Source organism: Pseudophryne corroboree, chromosome 3, assembly GCF_028390025.1.
Source record: "Pseudophryne corroboree isolate aPseCor3 chromosome 3, aPseCor3.hap2, whole genome shotgun sequence".
NCBI classification, from domain to species: domain Eukaryota; kingdom Metazoa; phylum Chordata; class Amphibia; order Anura; family Myobatrachidae; genus Pseudophryne; species Pseudophryne corroboree.
In genome coordinates, this window is record NC_086446.1 from 737,274,533 (window position 1) to 737,297,283 (window position 22,751).

Sequence of the window (22,751 nt, forward strand, 5' to 3'; positions counted from 1 at the left end):
AGTTGTCCACTCCCGGAATGAACACTGCTGACAGTGCTATCACATGATTCTCCGCCCAGCGAAGAATCCTTGCCACTTCCATCATTGCCCTCCTGCTTCTTGTGCCGCCCTGTCTGTTTACGTGGGCGACTGCCGTGATGTTGTCCGACTGGATCAACACCGGCTGACCCTGAAGCAGAGGTCTTGCCTGACTTAGGGCATTGTAAATGGCCCTTAGTTCCAGGATATTTATGTGAAGTGACGTTTCCATGCTTGACCACAAGCCCTGGAAATTTCTTCCCTGTGTGACTGCTCCCCAGCCTCTCAGGCTGGCATCCGTGGTCACCAGGACCCAATCCTGAATGCCGAATCTGCGGCCCTCTAGGAGATGAGCACCCTGTAACCACCACAGGAGAGACACCCTTGTCCTTGGAGACAGGGTTATCCGCTGATGCATTTGAAGATGCGATCCGGACCATTTGTCCAGCAGATCCCACTGAAAAGTTCTTGCGTGGAATCTGCCGAATGGAATCGCTTCGTAAGAAGCCACCATCTTTCCCAGGACCCTTGTGCATTGATGTACTGACACTTGGCCTGGTCTTAGGAGGTTCCTGACTAGGTCGGATAACTCCTTGGCTTTCTCCTCCGGGAGAAACACCTTTTTCTGTACTGTGTCCAGAATCATCCCTAGGAACAGCAGACGTGTCGTCGGAATCAGCTGCGATTTTGGAATATTTAGAATCCATCCGTGCTGTCGTAGTACTACTTGAGATAGTGCTACTCTGACCTCTAACTGTTCTCTGGACCTTGCCCTTATCAGGAGATCGTCCAAGTAAGGGATAATTAAGACGCCTTTTCTTCGAAGAAGAATCATCATTTCGGCCATTACCTTGGTAAAGACCCGGGGTGCCGTGGACAATCCAAACGGCAGCGTCTGAAACTGATAGTGACAGTTCTGTACCACAAACCTGAGGTACCCTTGGTGAGAAGGGCAAATTTGGACATGGAGGTAAGCATCCTTGATGTCCAGAGACACCATATAGTCCCCTTCTTCCAGGTTCGCTATCACTGCTCTGAGTGACTCCATCTTGAACTTGAACCTTTTTATGTAAGTGTTCAAGGATTTCAGATTTAAAATGGGTCTCACCGAGCCGTCCGGCTTCGGTACCACAAACAGCGTGGAATAATACCCCTTTCCCTGTTGTAGGAGGGGTACCTTGATTATCACCTGCTGGGAATACAGCTTGTGAATGGCTTCCAATACCGCCTCCCTGTCGGGGGGAGACGTTGGTAAAGCAGACTTCAGGAACCGGCGAGGGGGAGACGTCTCGAATTCCAATTTGTACCCCTGAGATACTACCTGCAGGATCCAGGGGTCCACTTGCGAGTGAGCCCACTGCGCGCTGAAATTCTTGAGACGGGCCCCCACCGTGCCTGAGTCTGCTTGTAAGGCCCCAGCGTCATGCTGAGGACTTGGCAGAAGCGGGGGAGGGCTTCTGTTCGTGGGAAGAGGCTGTTTGCTGCAGTCTTTTTCCCCTTCCTCTGCCCCGGGGCAGATATGAGTGGCCTTTTGCCCGCTTGCCCTTATGGGGACGAAAGGACTGAGCCTGAAAAGACGGTATCTTTTTCTGCTGCGAGGTGACTTGGGGTAAAAAGGTGGATTTTCCAGCCGTTGCCGTGGCCACCAGGTCCGATAGACCGACCCCAAATAACTCCTCCCCTTTATACGGCAATACTTCCATATGCCGTTTGGAATCCGCATCCCCTGACCACTGTCGCGTCCATAATCCTCTTCTGGCAGAAATGGACATCGCACTTACTCTTGATGCCAGAGTGCAAATATCCCTTTGTGCATCTCGCATATATAGAAATGCATCCTTTAAATGCTCTATAGTCAATAATATATTGTCCCTGTCCAGGGTATCAATATTTTCAGTCAGGGAATCCGACCAAGCCACCCCAGCACTGCACATCCAGGCTGAGGCGATTGCTGGTCGCAGTATAATACCAGTATGTGTGTATATACTTTTAAGGATATTTTCCAGCTTCCTATCAGCTGGTTCCTTGAGGGCGGCCGTATCAGGAGACGGTAACGCCACTTGTTTTGATAAGCGTGTGAGCGCCTTATCTACGCTAGGGGGTGTTTCCCAACGCGCCCTAACCTCTGGCGGGAAAGGGTATAATGCCAATAATTTTTTAGAAATTAGCAGTTTTTTATCGGGGGAAACCCACGCTTCATCACACACCTCATTTAATTCATCTGATTCAGGAAAAACTACGGGTAGTTTTTTCACACCCCACATAATACCCTTTTTTGCGGTACTTGTAGTATCAGAAATGTTCAAAACCTCCTTCATTGCCGTGATCATGTAACGTGTGGCCCTACTGGAAAATACGTTTGTTTCCTCACCGTCGACACTGGAGTCAGTGTCCGTGTCAGTGTCTGTATCGACCTGAGGTAACGGGCGTTTTATAGCCCCTGACGGTGTTTGAGACGCCTGTACAGGTATTAACTGATTTGCCGGCTGTCTCATGTCGTCAACAGTCTTTTGTAAAGTGCCGACACTATCACGTAATTCTTTCCATAAGACCATCCAGTCAGGTGTCGACTCCCTAGGGGGTGACATCACTAACACAGGCAATTGCTCCGCCTCCACACCATTTTCCTCCTCATACATGTCGACACAGCGTACCGACACACAGCACACACACAGGGAATGCTCTGATAGAGGACAGGACCCCACTAGCCCTTTGGGGAGACAGAGGGAGAGTTTGCCAGCACACACCAGAGCGCTATATATATACAGGGATAACCTTATATAAGTGTTTTTCCCTAATATAGCTGCTGTATATATTAAAATGCCAATTTAGTGCCCCCCCTCTCTTGTTTTACCCTGTTTCTGTAGTGCAGGACTGCAGGGGAGAGTCAGGGAGCCTTCCTCCAACGGAGCTGTGAGGAAAAAATGGCGCTTGTGTGCTGAGGAGATAGGCTCCGCCCCTTTTTCGGCGGCCTTTCTCCCGCTTTTTTGTGGAAAACTGGCAGGGGTTAAATACATCCATATAGCCCAGGAGCTATATGTGATGTATTTTTAGCCATTTAAGGTATTTTCATTGCGTCCCAGGCCGCCCCCCCCCAGCGCCCTGCACCCTCAGTGACCGGAGTGTGAAGTGTGCTGAGAGCAATGGCGCACAGCTGCGGTGCTGTGCGCTACCTTATTGAAGACAGGACGTCTTCTGCCGCCGATTTTCCGGACCTCTTCACTCTTCTGGCTCTGTAAGGGGGCCGGCGGCGCGGCTCCGGGACCCATCCATGGCTGGGCCTGTGATCGTCCCTCTGGAGCTAATGTCCAGTAGCCTAAGAAGCCCAATCCACTCTGCACGCAGGTGAGTTCGCTTCTTCTCCCCTTAGTCCCTCGATGCAGTGAGCCTGTTGCCAGCAGGTCTCACTGAAAATAAAAAAACCTATTTAAACTTTTACTCTAAGCAGCTCAGGAGAGCCACCTAGATTGCACCCTTCTCGTTCGGGCACAAAATCTTAACTGAGGCTTGGAGGAGGGTCATAGGGGGAGGAGCCAGTGCACACCAGCTAGTCCTAAAGCTTTTACTTTGTGCCCAGTCTCCTGCGGAGCCGCTATTCCCCATGGTCCTTTCGGAGTCCCCAGCATCCACTAGGACGTTAGAGAAAATGTGTGGCATATGTGTAAGGTTTACTATGTATGTCATTATGTGTATAAGTTCACTAACAATGTGCGGCATATGTGAAAGCGACATTACAGTGTGTCAGTTATGTGCATAAGGGCATTAATAATATGCGGCACACTGTATGTGTAAGGGACATTGGGCAGATGTATTAGGCCTAGAGAAGGCATAAGGTAATGATAAAGCAATGATAAGTACAAGGTGATAAACGCACCAGGAAATCAGCTCCTAACTGTTAATTTACATATTGGAGCTGATTGGCTGGTGCGTTTATCACTATGCACTTATCACTGGTTTATCACTTCCTTATACCTCATCCAGGTTAATACATCTGCCCCAGTATGTGTATAAAGGCATTAATAAAGGTTGGCATAATGTGTAAGGCGCATTATGTTTATAAGGACATTAATGTGTGTCATATGTGTAAGGGGCATTACTGTGTGGTATTATGTGTATAAATGCATTACTAATGTGTGGTATTAGGTGTATAAGGTGGTCTACTGTGTGATGTACCATATAGAAAGTGCACTGCTGTGTGGTCTAATGTGAATAAAGAGCAATATGGTATGATGTAATGTGAATAAGGAGCAATTCTGTGTGATGTAATGTGAATAAGGGGCACTACTGTGAGGAGTAACTTATATAAGGTAAAGTGGTACTACTGTGTGATGTAACATGAATAAGAGACACTATTGCATGATATAATGTGAGTAAAGTTGCACTACTGTGTTGCGTCATTTGAATTGGGGGTTCTATTGTGTGGTCATGTCCCTTCCCAGCAAGAACACACCCTTTTTTGATCTGTGCACCGAATGTGCACGCTGTTCCTATTTGAAATATAGAGTGTAAGAACACCAAAAATGAGGACAGCTACCGGTGAGGGGTGATGGTGCTGGGAAAGTGGCGCAGGTTCAGAAACGGAACAAGTGGCAGTGCTAGGGGGCACCAGACAAAATCTTGCCTAGGGCATCATATTGGTTAGGGCCGGCTCTATTTTAGTAGTGGAGATGTTGTCCTTAGCAACCAATCAGATTAAATTTATCATTTATCTAGAACCTTCTAGAATATAATAGCTAGAATCAGATCCAATTCTAAAAATCCACACATTAGTACATATACCGCTAGGTGTCTCAAGCATAACTCAGAATGTCAGTATAGAACATGTTGGCCCAAATGCCTACATGGATGTGAAAAACACAGATTTTCACAGATTTTGCAAACAGAGTCACAGTGACTACTACCCCAGTCCACTTACCTGTATACTATGAGTACTGGGGCTGCCTAGTGACAGTCATTTCCACTATAGCAGTGGTTCTCAAACTCGGTCCTCAGGACCCCACACAGTGCATGTTTTGCAGGTAACCCAGCAGGTGCACAGGTGTATTAATTAATCACTGACACATTTTAAAAGGTCCACAGGTGGAGCTAATTATTTCACTTGTGATTCTGTGAGGAGACCTGCAAAACATGCACCGTGTGGGGTCCTGAGGACCGAGTTTGAGAACCTGTGCATTAGAGCACAGGTTCTCAAACTCGGTCCTCAGGACCCCACACAGTGCATGTTTTGCAGGTCTCCTCACAGAATCGCAAGTGAAATAATTAGCTCCACCTGTGGACCTTTTAAAATGTGTCAGTGAGTAATTAATACACCTGTGCACTTGCTGGGTTGCCTGCAAAACATGCACTGTGTGGGGTCCTGAGGACCGAGTTTGAGAACCCCTGCACTATAGCAAACTTCTGCATTTCATAGTTGGAAACTTTTTTCTCAAGTCATTTAGAGAATAGGTTTTAAACTCGGTCCTCAGAACCCCACACATGTGTTGCAGGTAACCCAGCAGGTGCACAGGTGTATTAATCACTCACTGACACATTTTAAAAGGTCCGCAGGTGGAGCTATTTATTTCACTTGGGATTCTGTGAGGAGACCTGCATAAACATGCACTGTGTGGGGTCCTGAGAACCGAGTTTGAGAACCTGTGATTTAGAGCAAAGCTTCTCAAACTTGGTCCTCAGGACACCAAACAGTTCATGTTTTCCAGGTCACCCTGCAGATGCACAGGTGCATGCATTACTCACTGACACATTTCATTAACAGTTATATTAGGATTTTCTTAGTTAAAGCAGAACAAATCCCAGATTACTGAAGGAAAATCCCCTAGATATTTTAAATGGAGTCAGGATTGATAGGAATATTTGCCTTCATCCCATGAGCCCTGGCCACAACCCGCTGGAATATTGGCAATACATTGGCTTTCACACTCATACAGACTTTTCACACGCCAAACAACACTTATCTACACCTGCCGTTACCCAGGGTGCAGTGCAGCCCTGGCTACAGCCTCTTACCTATTGGCACGTTATGAGACTGAAGTACCAGCGGCTCCCGTCCCGATAACCAGGTGTGTTGTATTAGAGTGCTGATCACGAACCTTTCTACCTCACTAATGAAGGATGCGCCGCAATCTATCATTTTATGGAACGCCATTATATGGTATGGTACACAAAGATTTTGTGACTACTTTAAATTCAATTTTGGCAAAAGATTATAGTAGATGCTACTTTACTGTGTGTTCAGCCTTGACCTATGACATGATTAGTAATATGACATGTCTGTGATAGGATATGTAATATTGTGATTTTGAGAATTTCTGCATTTTTGCCCATCCATATCCCCCTCTCCTCTTCATCTCTCTCTCTCAGGAAAACAAATAAATAAACGATGTTTTATAATATGATTCTTTGTATGTATTTTTATTGTTACAGAATTGTAATTTTCTGAAATGACTTAATAAAATTATTATAAAAAAACAAACAAAAAAAACAAACATTCGGTTCAGTTCTGTGTAACATCAAAATAGAATCTACTGTGATTAAGGTCAAATTTGTAGAAAACAGTGTTTCCCTGGCTTGCTGCTGCCAACCTTCCACACAAAAAAAAAATGATTACATCTAGTATTATATTTGCATATGCAAACGTATCTAAATGCCACGTTTAATTGGCTGGGAAGAATGTAGAGTTGAGATAAGCTTTTAAAACTATAAACAAGAGTGTGCAGGCGGTCACTGGAGAATCGTCTTCCTCATTTCCTTATTGGGATTATGTAATGTTTATTCCATCCTTCTCAGGGACTGGAAAGACGACATATAGTACTGTAGTATATAGAGCAACTTTCATTGCAATTAACTCACTACATGTGCTTCAAGTGAGATTAAAAAAACAGGCACCAGGCCAGCAATCAGGGAGGAACTGTGGGGAGTAGTAAGGGGGGTGGGCCCCCCTTACAGAGAGGGGGGCCCACCCCTGGCTCTTACTACGAATACCTGTAGAGCTGCAGAGTGGAGACTTCTTAAAACGGGTTAAGAATGCCAAATTGATTTCTCACAAATATTTAAAATGCCCGCTCTAATATATAACATTTCCTGCACCTCTTATTACCATATCCTATGAATGTGCGCTATACATCGCAAAACACTGCATCCCATAAGAGAAAACAATACACCCACACATTATCTGAGTTCCAAAGCTCATTGATGTATATATTTGTTATTAAAAAGGATATGGATTCAATATATTTTACAAAGTACAGTATACCTATAGTTAAAACTCATTCAGTAAGCAGTTAATACATAAAGTTACATACAGTTACATGCCAGCGATACAATACCATTATCCTTAAGTTATATAGATTCGTCTTTCCATATCACTCTCTCTCTCTGTAAAGTAATGCTGGGACTCCATCTTCCTCTGAGACCAAAAAGCAACTAACTCTGAGACCAAAAGAAACAGGAACTACCTTCCTGTGTGACCAGCAAAATGTGTTAACTAGTTTCTGGGGGAGGGGTTCATGATGAGTCACTATTCTCTTTGTATATGCTGATCAGGTTCAGCCTTGAAGACTGCCAAAGGGCTGGCCTGAGTTCCCTGTCCACTGTAACATTCATTGTTCTAACAAAGTGATTTTAGCTTTTATACATGTAATCATAATTATCCGCTGCAATGTCCCACAACTTAATAACAAGTATCAAATTACAGGTGTATCTGGTTCCGTTCAAATAATACACATTCATGACATTAATTCATTAGGTAATTTTAAATCATCATGATGTCTGGTGCTTGATATTATTATAATTATGTACTGTATGAAATAAGTGTCGAATCCATCTCTGTGCCATGTCCGTGTAAATGCGTGTGTTACCATATATGGCTGTGCTCGCTGCGCGTATTTGCAAGTATAGCGATTTAAATGTGTGTAGTTTGTATGTTCTCTTTATGTAATATTTTTGACTTCGACAGGGTGTAGTACTGCTAACCGGCGGTCAGGAGACCGCCGGTCAGCTTACCGACGCCGGGATCCCGGCAGCATACCGACGCCGGGATCCCGGCGGGGAGGGGCGAGTGCAGCAAGCTCCTTGCGGGCTCGGTGGCGACCTGCGGTCGCCACAGGTTCTATTCCCACTCTATGGGTGTCGTGGACACCCACGAGTGGAAATAGTCCCTGTTGGTCGGGCTGGTGGAGGAGGTCATGTGACTGTCGGTCAGCTGACCGGCGGTCACATGAATACCACCCCTTAAAACAAGTCTTCAACTGCGCATAAACTCTCTGTGAACTGTTCCTGTAGGCTGCAACACTCCGCCTGTATGTAATATCACAATATATGACATCACATGGGTGTGAAGTGGTGTTGCAGAATCTTATTTTTTTGGGGGGAGGGGCCTTGTTTATTTTGTTAGTCCCGGGCCCCACAATTTCTGATGGCAGCCCTGACAGGCACTGTGATAGTGTCTTGTAGTTAGGATGCTAGAACCACATCTACAGTAGGTCCTAAGAAGGTCCCCAGACATCAGAGTCCAGTTTCTCCCATCCGCAGACCGGATCCACCATCCATGATGAATGATCTTTCAGGGAATCGGCGAAATTCTACATGTTAAAAATCCCTGATTTGCAGATCTCGCTGTTTTCGGCGGGATAGGGGTATTGGGAAACATGTTTAATATTCCCGAATCCCTGACCCAGCCTATGATGCCAGTAGGCCTGCAGATATGGATGGACTTTGCAGATTGCAGCATAATGCACATGTACGAAAGAAAGAGTACGGAAGAAATCGGTGTCGGATCAGACTTGCGCTAACTGACGGAGATCAATACTGTGAACATATTGATGGACTACACTTTCCGTGAAACTGGCATTTTTGGGTGGTAACTAGGCAGCAACCATACGATTGCAAGGTATAGCCCCATTTTGTTGGAATTTCATGGGTGGGTAATTTAACTTCCAGGTACGATCGTAGCCAGATTAAGGGGAGGGGGGGGGGACAGTTGGTGAGTACCCCCGGACCCCCTTCTCCAAGGAGGGGCCCCTACTGGAGCCGCTCTAACCTAGTTCTGTCTCTGCTGGCCGCAATGCGCACACATGGGGGAAGTTATATCCTCCCTGAAAGCCAGTGGCGGATCCAGGGGGGGGGGCACTCGGGCCCGTGCCCCCCCTGTCATTTGTGGCCTCCGTCCCCCGCTTGTGTCACTGAGACACGCTGCCGCTCAGTCCAGCGGCAGCTTGTCTCAGCTGTCAGGAGGAGAGCGTGGCTATGTCTGGTGGCGTGTAGCGGACTTCAAAGTTCAAACCAGCCGCCGGTTCGTGAGCCAATCAGAGCTCGCGGACCGGCAGCCAATCAGGAGCCGCCGGTCCGCGAGCTCTGATTGGCTCACAAACCGGTGGCTAGTTTGAAGTCCTACACGCCGCCGCTGCCAGACATAGCCGCGCTCTCCTCCTGACACCCTCAGAGCCGGACGGAGAAGCAGCAGCAGCGGTAAGCAGCTGCAGCACTGCTGTGGGGGCATTTGTATACCTGCTGTGGGGGCATTTGTATACCTGGCACTGTGGGGCATTTGTATACCTGGCACTGTGGGGGCAATTGTTTCCTATCCGTTTGATAGAAAGACAGTGTCTAGTAAGACAGTCAATAGATAGACACCATATATTAGACAGACATTAGGTCGACAGGGTCAAAAGGTTGACATGGAAAAGGTCGACAGGTCAAAAGGTTGACATGGTCAAAAGGTCGACATAAAAAAGATAGACAAATGTGTTTTTTTAATGTAACATGTTTTTGGATTAGTTCATACTTTCTCTATCCATGTCGGCATAGAGTTTGTTATAAACCTTGTGGCGAGCGCTGCGAGCCACCGTACCCGAAGCATGGTGAGCAAAGCGAGCCCCACGAGGGTATGCCTTTCTACAATTGGGGGTCCCAGATGACAAAACTATCCACAAAAATGCAAAAAGCATGGTGTCTACCTTTTTCATGTCGACCATTTTCATGTCGACCTTTTTACCCTGTCGACCTTTTGACCTGTCGACCTTTTCCATGTCTACCTTTTGACCCTGTCGACCTAATGTCTGTCTAACATATGGTGTCTATCTATTGACTGTCTAACTAGACACTATCTATCTTTCATACCGGAACCCAATTGTTTACCTGGCACTGTGGGGGCAATTGTTTAACTGGCACTGTGGGGGCATTTGTATACCTGGCACTGTGGAGGCAATTGTTTACCTGGCACTGTGGAGGCAATTGTTTAACTGGCAATGTGGGGGCATTTGTATACCTCACTGTGGGGACATTTTTGGATCTGGCACTGTAGGGGCATTTTTGGATCTGGTACTGTGGGGGCATTTGTATACCTGGCACTGTGGGGCAATTGTTTACCTGGCACTGTGGGGGCATTTGTATACCTGACACTGTGGGGGCATTTTTGGATCTGGTACCGTAGGGGCATTTTTGGATCTGGCACTGTGGGGCATTTGTATACCTGGCACTGTGGGGGCAATTGTTTACCTGGCACTGTGGGGGCAATTGTTTAACTGGCACTGTGGGGGCATTTGTATACCTAACACTGTGGGGGCATTTTTGAATCTGGCACTGTAGGGGCATTTTTAGATCTGGCACTGTGGGGGCATTTGTGGATCTGGCACTGTGGGGTCATTACTACTGGAGGCTAAACTACAATGGGGCATAACTACAGGGGCTAAACTACAATGGGGCAAACTACAGGGGGGCATTACTACTAGTGGCTAAACTACAAGCAGGCAAACTACTGGGGGCATTACCACTGGGAGGCTAAACTAAAAGGGGGGGGGGGTAAACTACTGGGGTCATAACTGCAGGGGCATTACCACTGGGGGCATAACTACTAGGGCGCTAAATGACTGCGGGCATTACTACAGGCAACATTACTACTGGGGGCAATACGGGCATTGCATAAGGGGCACCACTACTATGGGGTCTATATAAGGGGCACTACCAGTACAGTGGACATTACATAATGAACGCTACAACTGTGGGCATTATATAAGAAGCGCCACCTCACATGCACCGAAGCCGCACTCAAATGTACTTGCCCCTTCCATGGTGCCCCCCCTATCATTTTCTTCTGGATCCGCCCCTGCTGACAGCTCAGACAGAGAGCTCTGTTCGGCACCTTCTGCACTATCTGTCTGGGAGATGGATGCCCCTTCAGAGCAATGGCTGCTGCATTATGCACTACATACAGTATGCTCCATAATTGTCCTTACTGCAGTTGCATATAGAGCTTATTGTGTGGCTTATCTTTATCCATGTAGGCAGCCAATCAGTGTGCTTGGTTTTTTGTGTGTGTGATACAGAGATATTACATCTGTTTCTGATGGATCTTATGCTAGCATGTGGCTGGTGCAACACAAAATACTAACAATGACATTTTCAGACGGAAACCGAACAGGTGAGATTTGCTTCCACTAATTTTCAGCTGCACGGATTTCTGCAAGTTTTGGCGTATTCTGACATTTGCATATGAAGGCAGAAGGTCTTGGGCGTAAAAGTGAGGCGATCGCACAAGCATTCCTCCAAACTGGTGGTGTAAATTATGGTGATTCTCCACAGGATCCAAAGCTTAGCGAAAAAGGGATCAAAAGAGTAGTCTGTTATAACATGTAACAGGATGGCTGCAACAGAAGTAGCCTGCTATGACATGTAACAGGACGACTGCAACAGAAGTAGCCTGCTATGACATGTAACAGGACTGCTGCAACAGAAGTAGCCTGCTATGACATGTAACAGGACGGCTGCAACAGAAGTAGCCTGCTATGACATGTAACAGGACTGCTGCAACAGAAGTAGCCTGCTATGACATGTAACAGGACGGCTGCAACAGAAGTAGCCTGCTATAACATGTAACAGGACGGCTGCAACAGAAGTAGCCTACTATGACATGTAACAGGACTGCTGCAACAGAAGTAGCCTGCTATGACATGTAATAGGACGGCTGCAACAGAAGTAGCCTGCTATAACATGTAACAGGACGGCTGCAACAGAAGTAGCCTGCTATGACATGTAACAGGACTGCTGCAACAGAAGTAGCCTGCTATAACATGTAACAGGACGGCTGCAACAGAAGTAGCCTGCTATGACATGTAACAGGACGGCTGCAACAGAAGTAGGCTGCTATAACATGTAACAGGACGGCTGCAAAAGAAGTAGCCTGCTATGACATGTAACAGGACGGCTGCAACAGAAGTAGGCTGCTATAACATGTAACAGGACGGCTGCAACAGAAGTAGCCTGCTATAACATGTAACAGGATTGCTGCAACAGAAGTAGCCTGCTATGACATGTAACAGGACGGCTGCAACAGAAGTAGCCTGCTATGACATGTAACAGGACGGCTGCAACAGAAGTAGCCTGCTATGACATGTAACAGGACGGCTGCAACAGAAGTACCCTGCTATGACATGTAACAGGACGGCTGCAACAGAAGTAGCCTGCTATGACATGTAACAGGACGGCTGCAACAGAAGTAGCCTGCTATGACATGTAACAGGACGGCTGCAACAGAAGTAGCCTGCTATAACATGTAATAGGACGGCTGCAACAGAAGTAGCCTGCTATGACATGTAACAGGACTGCTGCAACAGAAGTAGCCTGCTATGACATGTAACAGGACTGCTGCAACAGAAGTAGCCTGCTATAACATGTAATAGGACGGCTGCAACAGAAGTAGCCTGCTATGACATGTAACAGGACTGCTGCAACAGAAGTAGCCTGCTATGACATGTAACAGGACTGCTGCAACAGAAGTAGCCTGCTATGACATGTAACAGGACGGCTGCAACAGAAGTAGCCTGCTATGACATGTAACAGGACGGCTGCAACAGAAGTAGCCTGCTATGACATGTAACAGGACGGCTGCAACAGAAGTAGCCTGCTATGACATGTAACAGGACTGCTGCAACAGAAGTAGCCTGCTATGACATGTAACAGGACGGCTGCAACAGAAGTAGCCTGCTATAACATGTAACAGGACGGCTGCAACAGAAGTAGCCTGCTATAACATGTAATAGGACGGCTGCAACAGAAGTAGCCTGCTATGACATGTAACAGGACTGCTGCAACAGAAGTAGCCTGCTATGACATGTAACAGGATTGCTGCAACAGAAGTAGCCTGCTATGACATGTAACAGGATTGCTGCAACAGAAGTAGCCTGCTATGACTTGTAACAGGACTGCTGCAACAGAAGTAGCCTGCTATGACATGTAACAGGACGGCTGCAACAGAAGTAGCCTGCTATGACATGTAACAGGACGGCTGCAACAGAAGTAGCCTGCTATGACATGTAACAGGACTGCTGCAACAGAAGTAGCCTGCTATGACATGTAACAGGACTGCTGCAACAGAAGTAGCCTGCTATGACATGTAACAGGACGGCTGCAACAGACTATTTCACTATCCCAAACACAAGCATCTTTCATCTCAACAGCCAACAAGAGGCACAATATACTACACACAATTGTGCCTATACTTAATTTCTTATTGCCTCTCTCCCTTCCCTCCCCCATTCTCTCTCCCCTGTTCTATCTCGTCCTCTGTTCCTGTTCTTTCTCACTCTCCTCCTCAGCTCCCTGTTCCGCTCTTTCCCTCATTCTATCACTTTACTCCTCTTTTCCTCTTTTCTCTATCTCCTATTTTTGCATTTTTTCTCTCTCTTTCCTCCACTCTGTCTGTCCCTTGTTTACTTCCTGCATTCTCTCTCTCTCTCTCTCCCTCTCTCTCTATCTCTCTCTCTCTCTCTCTCTCTCCTAACCCCATTCTCTCTCCTCCTTTCACTCCCATACTTGTTCTTTCTCCCTCCTTCACCCAGTTCTTCCTCTAATAAATAGACAGACGGGTGTGGATCGTTGGGTCGACAGTAACTAGGTTGACCACTATTGGTCGACAGTGACTATGTCGACACCTGAAATAGGTTGACACTGTCATTAGGTCGACATGACAGTGACTATGTCGACATCTGAAATAGGTTGACACTGTCATTAGGTCGACATGGAAAATGTCAACATAAGTTTTTTTGTTTTTTGGGGTATCGTTTTCTCCGTAAAGTGACCGGTAACCCCAATTAGTGCCCCCTCGCATGGCTCGCTTCGCAGGTTACTACTCCCAATCGTAGTCCATGTGGTTTGTAGAGTACGAAAAAGTAAACAAAAATGGGAAAAACTCATATCGACCTTTTCATGTGTCGACATTTGCCATGTCAACCTAATGACCATGTCGGCCAATAGTGGTCGACCTAATGAGTGTCTACCTAATTGTTGTTGACCTAAAGACCGGATACCAGACAGAAAGCTTGCTTAGGATGATTGTGGGCCAGTAGTGTGTGTGATATTATTGGTTGTACAGTTTTGCTTCACCTTGTACCAAGTCAGCAATGTGGTCCCCACTATAAACTAGTAAACGTATGCTGACAGAAGTACTAGCGCAGACAGACGTGTCGCCATGATACAAGGTGAATATGTACATACAGGGCCACCATCAGGGGGGTGCTGGGGGTACAGCTGTCCCGGGCCCAGCCTCTCTGACAGAGAGACGAGGACACCGGGATGCTCATGCAGCCACCTGCCCGCCCGCCGCCGTCCTCGCCGCTCCGCTCCGCGCCCGTCCCATCTGTTCTACCGCTGTCCTCCGACCCTCCAACAGCTCAGTATTGAAAACTTCCCTCCCAAAATGGCCGCAGCCACAGAGGAGACAGTTATTCAAGATACTAGAGGAGCACTCTAGTATCTTGAATAGCTGTCTTCTCTGCGGCGTGCCCATTTTGGGAGGGACGTATTTAGTACAGCTGCAGGAGGACGGAGGAGGGCAGCAGAACAGCGGAGATGGAGGCGGGCAGGCAGAGGCATCAGCATCTCGGACCCTATGGACAGCGCACATGTATGTATGCAATCATGTGTGTGTGTGTATATAATGGCCTCATTCCGAGTTGTTCGCTCGCAAGGCGATTTTAGCAGAGTTACACACGCTAAGCCGCCGCCTACTGGGAGTGAATCTTAGCTTCTTAAAATTGCGAACGATGTATTCGCAATATTGCGATTACAAACTACTTAGCAGTTTCAGAGTAGCTTCAGACTTACTCGGCATCTGCGATCAGTTCAGTGCTTGTCGTTCCTGGTTTGACGTCACAAACACACCCAGCGTTCGCCCAGACACTCCTCCGTTTCTCCAGCCACTCCTGCGTTTTTTCCGGAAACGGTAGCGTTTTCATCCACACGCCCATAAAACGCCGTGTTTCCGCCCAGTAACACCCATTTCCTGTCAATCACATTACGTTCGCCGGAGCGAAGAAAAAGCCGTGAGTAAAAAAACTATCTTCATAGCAAAATTACTTGGCGCAGTCGCAGTGCGAACATTGCGCATGCGTACTAAGCAGAAAAACGCTGCGATGCGAAGAAAATTACCGAGCGAACGACTCGGAATGAGGGCCAATACACACACACACACACACACACACACACACACACACACACACACACACACACACACACACACACGTGTTAACTGGTGCTATTCTACAGTGGGGGGTGGGCCTGCCTATTTTGTCAGTCCTGGGCCCTGCAATTTCTGATGGCAGCCCTGTGTACATATACACACACAGAGATGGAAAAGCTATACATTGTAGCTATATTATACCACTCCCTAATAATATGATGCACAGCATTTGTGTGTCTACCATTGTCACAATGACCTTTTGAACCTGTCGACCTTAAGCACTGTTGCACTTTCACCTGTCGACCTAATTCATGTCAACCTAATGCATGTCGACCAATACATTGTTGATCTATCATCCGGACACCATATTATTATATGTAAAATGAATGTAATATTCCGGAATCTGTATGAAATGGTGTCGGTTACTTAAATAGGTTGTATTCTCATTTTGCCTCTTGTGTTGAGTAAATAAAGGCCACATACACAACCCAGGACTCCATCTAGCTACAGACTTTAGCCTTTATGGAGACAGCAACAATAAATAAACCAGGCAGGTCATAAATAGCGGCAGCTCCATGTTACACAAACAGTGAATTGTGCGGCAGCAGAATATTACACATCTTCTATAGGATTTGCCGGCACAATAGACACTGCGCTGTAAAACATACTTTCCCTGGTTCAGAAACATCATCTGTCTAAAAAAGACATTAATATATCTTGCTCTTAAATAGATTTGTAGCTTAGAAGGGGAAAAAGCATATAAAACGGAATGAAAGAGGATTTAGATAGCTCGTATGATGGAATTTTGGAATCCGGCTGCTGAACCTTTTCAAGAACTGCTGCAGATTGCTTAAAATGCTGGAACGTCGAGATTAATTTATCTCCGAAAGTTCTTTCACCACAGTAATACCGGAATCCGCATGGGCGCAGGTATATAGGGTTCCTAACGGTAAACCATCGGAAAATACCAAGTAGAAATGTGTGTTTTTAAAACTTACTTCAAAGGGAAACTACCAACAAAATATATAAATCTAAATATATAGATATTATTTTATTTCTTTCCTTTAGGAACAAAAGCTTCCACTAATTTCCTGACAATGTTGATAAAGAGAATATATAAAGTTTGAAATATATATTTCTTGATCTGTTTTCATAATTATTCATACTGTGGACTGCTGCTCATATAGGTGATCCCTTCCGGCAGTAGGGAGCTCTAACCAGCATACGAGCGCTTGACTAGCCTGGATACCGGAAACATGGGTGCAGGGTTGGACTGGTCCACAGGCGTACAGGGGAAACCACCGGTGGGCCCTACTGCCTGGGGCCCCACCCCTTCCTCTAGGGATCAGGTTCCAGACTGTGCTGTTACTAATCTAGTACATTATCTTGCATGCACTACAGTATTTACTGTATATATTTATCTAGGGGACCAAAACTTGCAAAATAGTTAGGCAAACCGACGTGGCGACTGGGCACACCCCCTCTAGAGACTGGCCACACCCCTAAACATGGGCCCCTACATGCCCCAGTCCGACACTGCATGGGTATCCGATCTATATACTGTATCTACACACTAAAAAGGTCTACAGTCAGTAGGTAGACCACTAATGGTCAACATGGGTCAAAAGTTCGACATGTAAAAGTAGACAGTTCAAAATGTCGGCAGGTTAAAAAGACGACATGTCAGTGGTCGACACACATATGGCCGCTGCAAGTGTTTTTTTATTATAATGCTTTTTCATACTTTACCATCCACATGGACTACAATTGGGAACAGTAACCTGGCAGAAACATGATGAGTGAAGCGAGCCATTCAAGAGGACGTAGAACACTAAAGGGGCTTGTTTGTGGCAGGAAAGTGCCAAAACACACACACACAAAAAAATGAAAATGATGTCTAGCTTTTTTGTGTCAACCATTTTCATGTTGACCTTTTGACCCTGCCATACTTTTCTATTGTCTATTCGATGTCGACCGTTTGACCATGCATGTTGACCATTAGTGGTCTACTTATTGATTGTAGACCTTTTTAGTGTAGATCTAATAATCCACACCCGGACACATGTACCAGGGAATTTATTGGTGAGATATTTCAAGCTTCCTATACACCATTAATAGGCACATGCAGGCCCGTGGCTCGACTCATGACCTCAGTAGCAGTAGTATATAATATAAGGACAGGGCTGCTGCCCGTGACCAGTGGCAGCAGCTTGTCCTACCAAGTCTGCTCTGTGCATGGATCTAAGTGCTCAGTCAGCACACCTGACAAGAAAGCAGCTGCCATAAAGAAGACACAGGTGTCTTGTCATGAGGTGGGAGAAAGTATGATGAGAAAGCACAGTTCTGTCTCCTACCGATTATGTTAAGTATGTATATTTATTATGGATGTTTAACAGATTTCTAAACACTTGTTATTTATAAAAGAGAAATATGTTTGATATAGATAGGTCCCCTACAGACTATACTATAGGCCAGTGTTTTCCAAACTTGGTCTTCAAAGATAGTGCACATCTTACAGATCTACTCAATATCACAATTAAAATTATTATATAGCCTATAGTGTCAATTATTAATACTGTATTGCATACACTATCCAGTACATACAGAGATCAATGTGTACACGTATGTCCGGTACCAGTGCTAGGTTCCTATGCCGCTGTCCCGGACTCCTGGACTGCAAAGAGCAGGGGACGTGGATTATGGAATGGTCGCGGACCTTACTGCTACATCTAACAGCTTACATTGATCACTGGCCCTGTATATGTCTGATGTAATACATACACTGCACTTTCTATGAGGTTGACCATAGCTTGTTATGTTCTAATAATGCCCTCTACACAGGTGGGTCACACTGGCATCAAAATCAAGCATTTGGAGGCCACCCTCTAGATATCCTACATTTGCCCCTGCAATTTATCAATATCTCTGGGAAATCAGTGGGAGATTTGTTCACTACTCCCTCAATGGTCCCAATGCACTGTGATTAGATCAGGAAGAATTTATATGAGAACACTACTGCAATAGTGAGGAACTTTGAGGTTATGAGTTCAAACCTGGCCACGGCACTCTCTGTGTGGAGTTTGTATGTGCCACATTGTCTCCTCCCTCTTCCCCGTGTTTGCGTGGGTTACCTCCGGGTGCTTCAGTTTCATCCCTCACCCCAAACACATATACTAATACTCACCCATTCCATATAATATAAGGCTAACGCTGCTCCTCACCTCTGTGGAGGAATTTAAGTGTTTTGTGCGCAGGTGGCCACTTGATGGCGTCCTGTTATGTTGTTCGTCATTTTGATGGGCTGGTCACTACTGTTATACAGAGTCACACATTTTACATCTATTATTGAGATTTCTCATGTGAATATATTCTCTATGTATATATTGTTTATAGCTATACTCATCAAGATTTTAGGCCCTCATTCCGAGTTGATCGCTAGCTGCCGTTGTTTGCAGCGCAGCGATGAGGCTAAAAAGCATCGGCATTTCTGCACATGGGCACGGGCCGCAGTGCGCACACGCGACGTACTTTCACAAAAAACTATGCCGTTTCACACAAGGTCGAGCGACTCTTTTCCGTCGCTCTGTTGATTGGTGAGTGATTGACAGGAATGGGGCTGTTCTGGGAGGTAACTGACCGTTTTCCGGGAGTGTGCTAAAAAAACGCAGGCGTGTCAGGTAAAAACACAGGCATGCCGGGGGAAACGGCTAAATGGCTGGCCGAACTCAGGGCGCGTTTGTGACGTCAAAACAGGAACTAAACAGACTGAAGTGATCGCAAGGAAGGAGTAGGTCTGCAGCTACTCAGAAACAGCTTGAAAAAAAAATTAACCCCGTTCTGCGATCCTTTCGGTCGCACTTCTGCTAAGCTAAGATACACTCCCAGAGGGCTGCGGCTTAACGTTTGCACTGCTGCTAAAAGCAGCTAGCGAGCGATCAACTCGGAATGAGGGCCATTAGTCATTTTCTATCACATATTGTGCTCGCCTCCAGTGTTCCTGTACATGCGCACAAAACAAACTGGAAGGAGCAGGGGTTCTGTGGGCCTTGATATTGAGGGGGTGTGGTCAAACTTTGGGGCGTGACATGGCCCATTTGGCATAGTGCCCATTGCTCCATATGTGCATGCCTATAGTGGTGGGGGCGATGTTCTGTCTCCCTGGTTGACAGGGTCCAACGCCCTACTTACCCCTCAGCGCTCCTAAGGGTGTGAAGGAAATAGCAGAAAACGTCATCTTAAGATGGCATTAGCTGTTGGAGACAACCTCCAAGCACATAATTTGATAACAGGTAGAGATGACTCATTTGTCTCCCACTATCCTGGCAACATGTCTATTCTGCCCTATATCCTCCTGGTCCTAGCACTCAACGGTACAAAATGCATCTGCATACAATACATCAGAGTCCTGCAACCTGATTCATCCATCATACAATATTATTACTATACAAAATAATAATGATTAATAAAGAAACAATGATATGCATACGTGTTGTCCAAGGCCAGGCCAGAAATCTTGGCCTGATGAAGGATAAGTCCCCAGACAGCTGCCTATTCCTCTCACATAAGCTAATTAGCCCTGAGGTCCAGCAGTAGCCTGGCACGACAATCGTTCATTTTAGCTTGCACCTCTATGCCATCCTTAGCTACACATGACACGGAAGCATAATGAGGCTTCTTTGGAAGCTGACGCCTAACTGATTCACTTGCCCAAAGGCCGGTGACATAAACGTGCTTCATTTACATACTTTATTCCACATTGGCAATTATGGCAACTTACTTGTAGTTGACACGGAGACCACAGGACTGTAAGCATATGCTCCATTACGTCCTGTAACTTTCAGTCGGAACCTGTAGGTGGTGCTGGGCTCTAGTCCTTCAACAACGTGTTGCCGGGAGTATCCTCTACAAGGAAGGAGCAGGACAATTGGCTTAGTGCAAAATTATTATTATTATTATTATTATTATTTTTATTATGGTACAAAAAAGCATAGTACAGAGAAAATTGCAAGAATGAACATAATAATATGCAAGGTGAAAGGTTCAAATCTATAGCACAAGGGGAAAAATCACATAGGATGGGATGTATTAAGATACATCGCCGCCACTGCAGCGATGTTGATCGCATATGTACTAACATATGCGGTCAATATCGCAATGCGGTGACGGAGGCCCCCCGCGATACCTGTGCGGTGGTTTGCGGGCAGTCTCCGTCATCTCCCTCGGCTCTCCAGACTCCTCCAACACTGGGAAGCATGCGCAGGCTGCCACCCGGCGCCTCCTCCTCCCCCCTGCAGCCGGAAGGACCTCCGGCTGCGTTGCTAGGGGTGGAGGAGATTACCTTCCGGGTCCAGGGCTGCCTGGAGGAAGGTATGCCGGGGGGGAGGGGAGGAGGCGTCTGCAGCGGCGGGTTGCGGCAGTCGGCGATAAGAAGCCCATAGGCTTCTATGGGGTATCGCCATCCAGAGATGGCGATACCCTGGACGGCGAAAAACCGGCGGTAGGGTCTTAGTACATTTGAAAATGCGGTAAAACCCCCGCTTTCGGGGGTTTTACAGCATTTTTCCTTTAGTACATCCCGCCCATAGTGAGATAATAACAACGAAGAGAGAAACCGTTATTAACAGTGCCAAGCAATGATCCGGTGCCTGGGAAGGGTGGTTCCCAATCTCTGGCTGTGAGTGGGATGAGAGCTCCTTGGCAACAAGAATCGTGCAAAGTAAGAATCAAGAGGATGGAGGGGCCTGCTTGTGAGAGCTTACACTCTAGGGGTGTGGGGGGGGGGAAATCTCTCTGTGGGGCCTTATCATTAAGCCGAATAGGCCCATTACACATGAAGAAGCAATAGTTTCCGAATGTTTTAAGTAAAGGGCCCATTTATCATTGGTGGCCCGGTGTGGCCCGCCCATATTCTACAAACTCCAAAAACTGAACATTTTTTGGGTTCATCTTCAAAAGGCACGAGTTCCCTTTTAGAAAGAGTTCGAAAGTGTGAAGAGAGATTTATTCGGATCACTCCACCATCTGTCCTCTCTGTGTGCATGAGTAAACTCACTTCATGAATGTGCACTTACACTGTCTGGCAGCTGCGGCACAATTCACAACCAAAATGGCCACCGCGCATGGTCAGTAGTGAAATTAGTCTCTGGAAGATGGCGGGCGCCATGTTTCCGGAGACTTGTGCCTGCACAGTGCCTACTGCACCATGGAGAGGAGGGAGCTCACCTAGAAGCTGCACACTGGCCCTCTCTGTTAAAATGCCCGTGCTACAGCTAATGGATTTGGCGCTTATCAGTGATTATGCTTCCGGTGCCTCAGGCATCCACAGCATAATCTGTGATAAGAAGCCATCGGAGCCGCCATAACACGTGGGATCAGGAACTTATCCCGGATTCCATGTATTATCGCACAATTGCAGGTCCTTTTTCAGCCGATAAAAGCAACCTATAATTGGTTAGCGCAAAAATGACCATTGGTCAAAAATCGCGACATCAGCCTGATTTTACCGGCCAAAAAAGGATCGCACTTAGGGGCAAATTCAGTATGAATCGCAAGTAGCGATTCATACGGAATTTTTGCTGAGGGGCCGCGGGCGCATGCGCAGCAGGCCCTACTGCGCATGTGCCCGCATTTACTGCCGGGGGGGCGCAGAAAATACGATCACCTCTGCCTGTCAACCAGGCAGAGGCGGTCGCGGGGTGGCAACGCTACGTTTTCTGGGTGGAAACGGAGCATTGCGGGGGCATGCCAGCACAAACGGTGGGCTGGCACACGTGAACGGGGGCGTGTCGGGGGTGCAGCCGCGACAGCAAAAATGACTCCGGGAATCCTGTGGCCGCAGCTAAGCTGCGCCGGCAGGAGTCATCCTTAATTTCTGCTAATAAGCAGAAATTGCATGCTGTTCGCAATTTCTGCTTGAAGCAGGGGAGGAGGCGCCGGTCAGCATTCTGGGCGCCCTTGCCCAGCGGTGGGTGGCCCCCAACATGCGTGCTAATGGTTAGCAAACTCTGCTGATTAGCATAATTTGATAACCTTACTGAATTGGCCCCTTAATTGGATACCCCCTTCAGTCGGACGAAAGCAGCGTCAAACAAACTGAAAGTATATCACTATTCTCTTTCCTTAAAATTCACCTGGATTCCTCACATTTTGCAGCCCACGTAAAATAAGTGATCTGATGAAATATTTACAGCGCTGGAAGGAGCTGCCGAGAGCCTCGTGTCACCCCAAAAAAAAAACCAACAAAAAAACAACAACGTATCAGCTGCCTTGTTTGCAGCCTCAT

General features: G+C 46.6%; 1 protein-coding gene across 2 annotated transcripts in view; it reads right to left on the minus strand.

Moving 5' to 3' along the window:
• The window catches only part of FANK1 (fibronectin type III and ankyrin repeat domains 1), a 196,009-nt gene that overhangs the window by 66,590 nt on the left and 106,668 nt on the right, over positions 1–22,751 (minus strand). For both annotated transcript variants that reach the window (XM_063962235.1, XM_063962234.1), the window contains exon 3: positions 20,247–20,371. In XM_063962235.1, the coding sequence (XP_063818305.1) occupies positions 20,247–20,371 (125 nt within the window). The remainder of the gene's footprint in view (positions 1–20,246; positions 20,372–22,751) is intronic.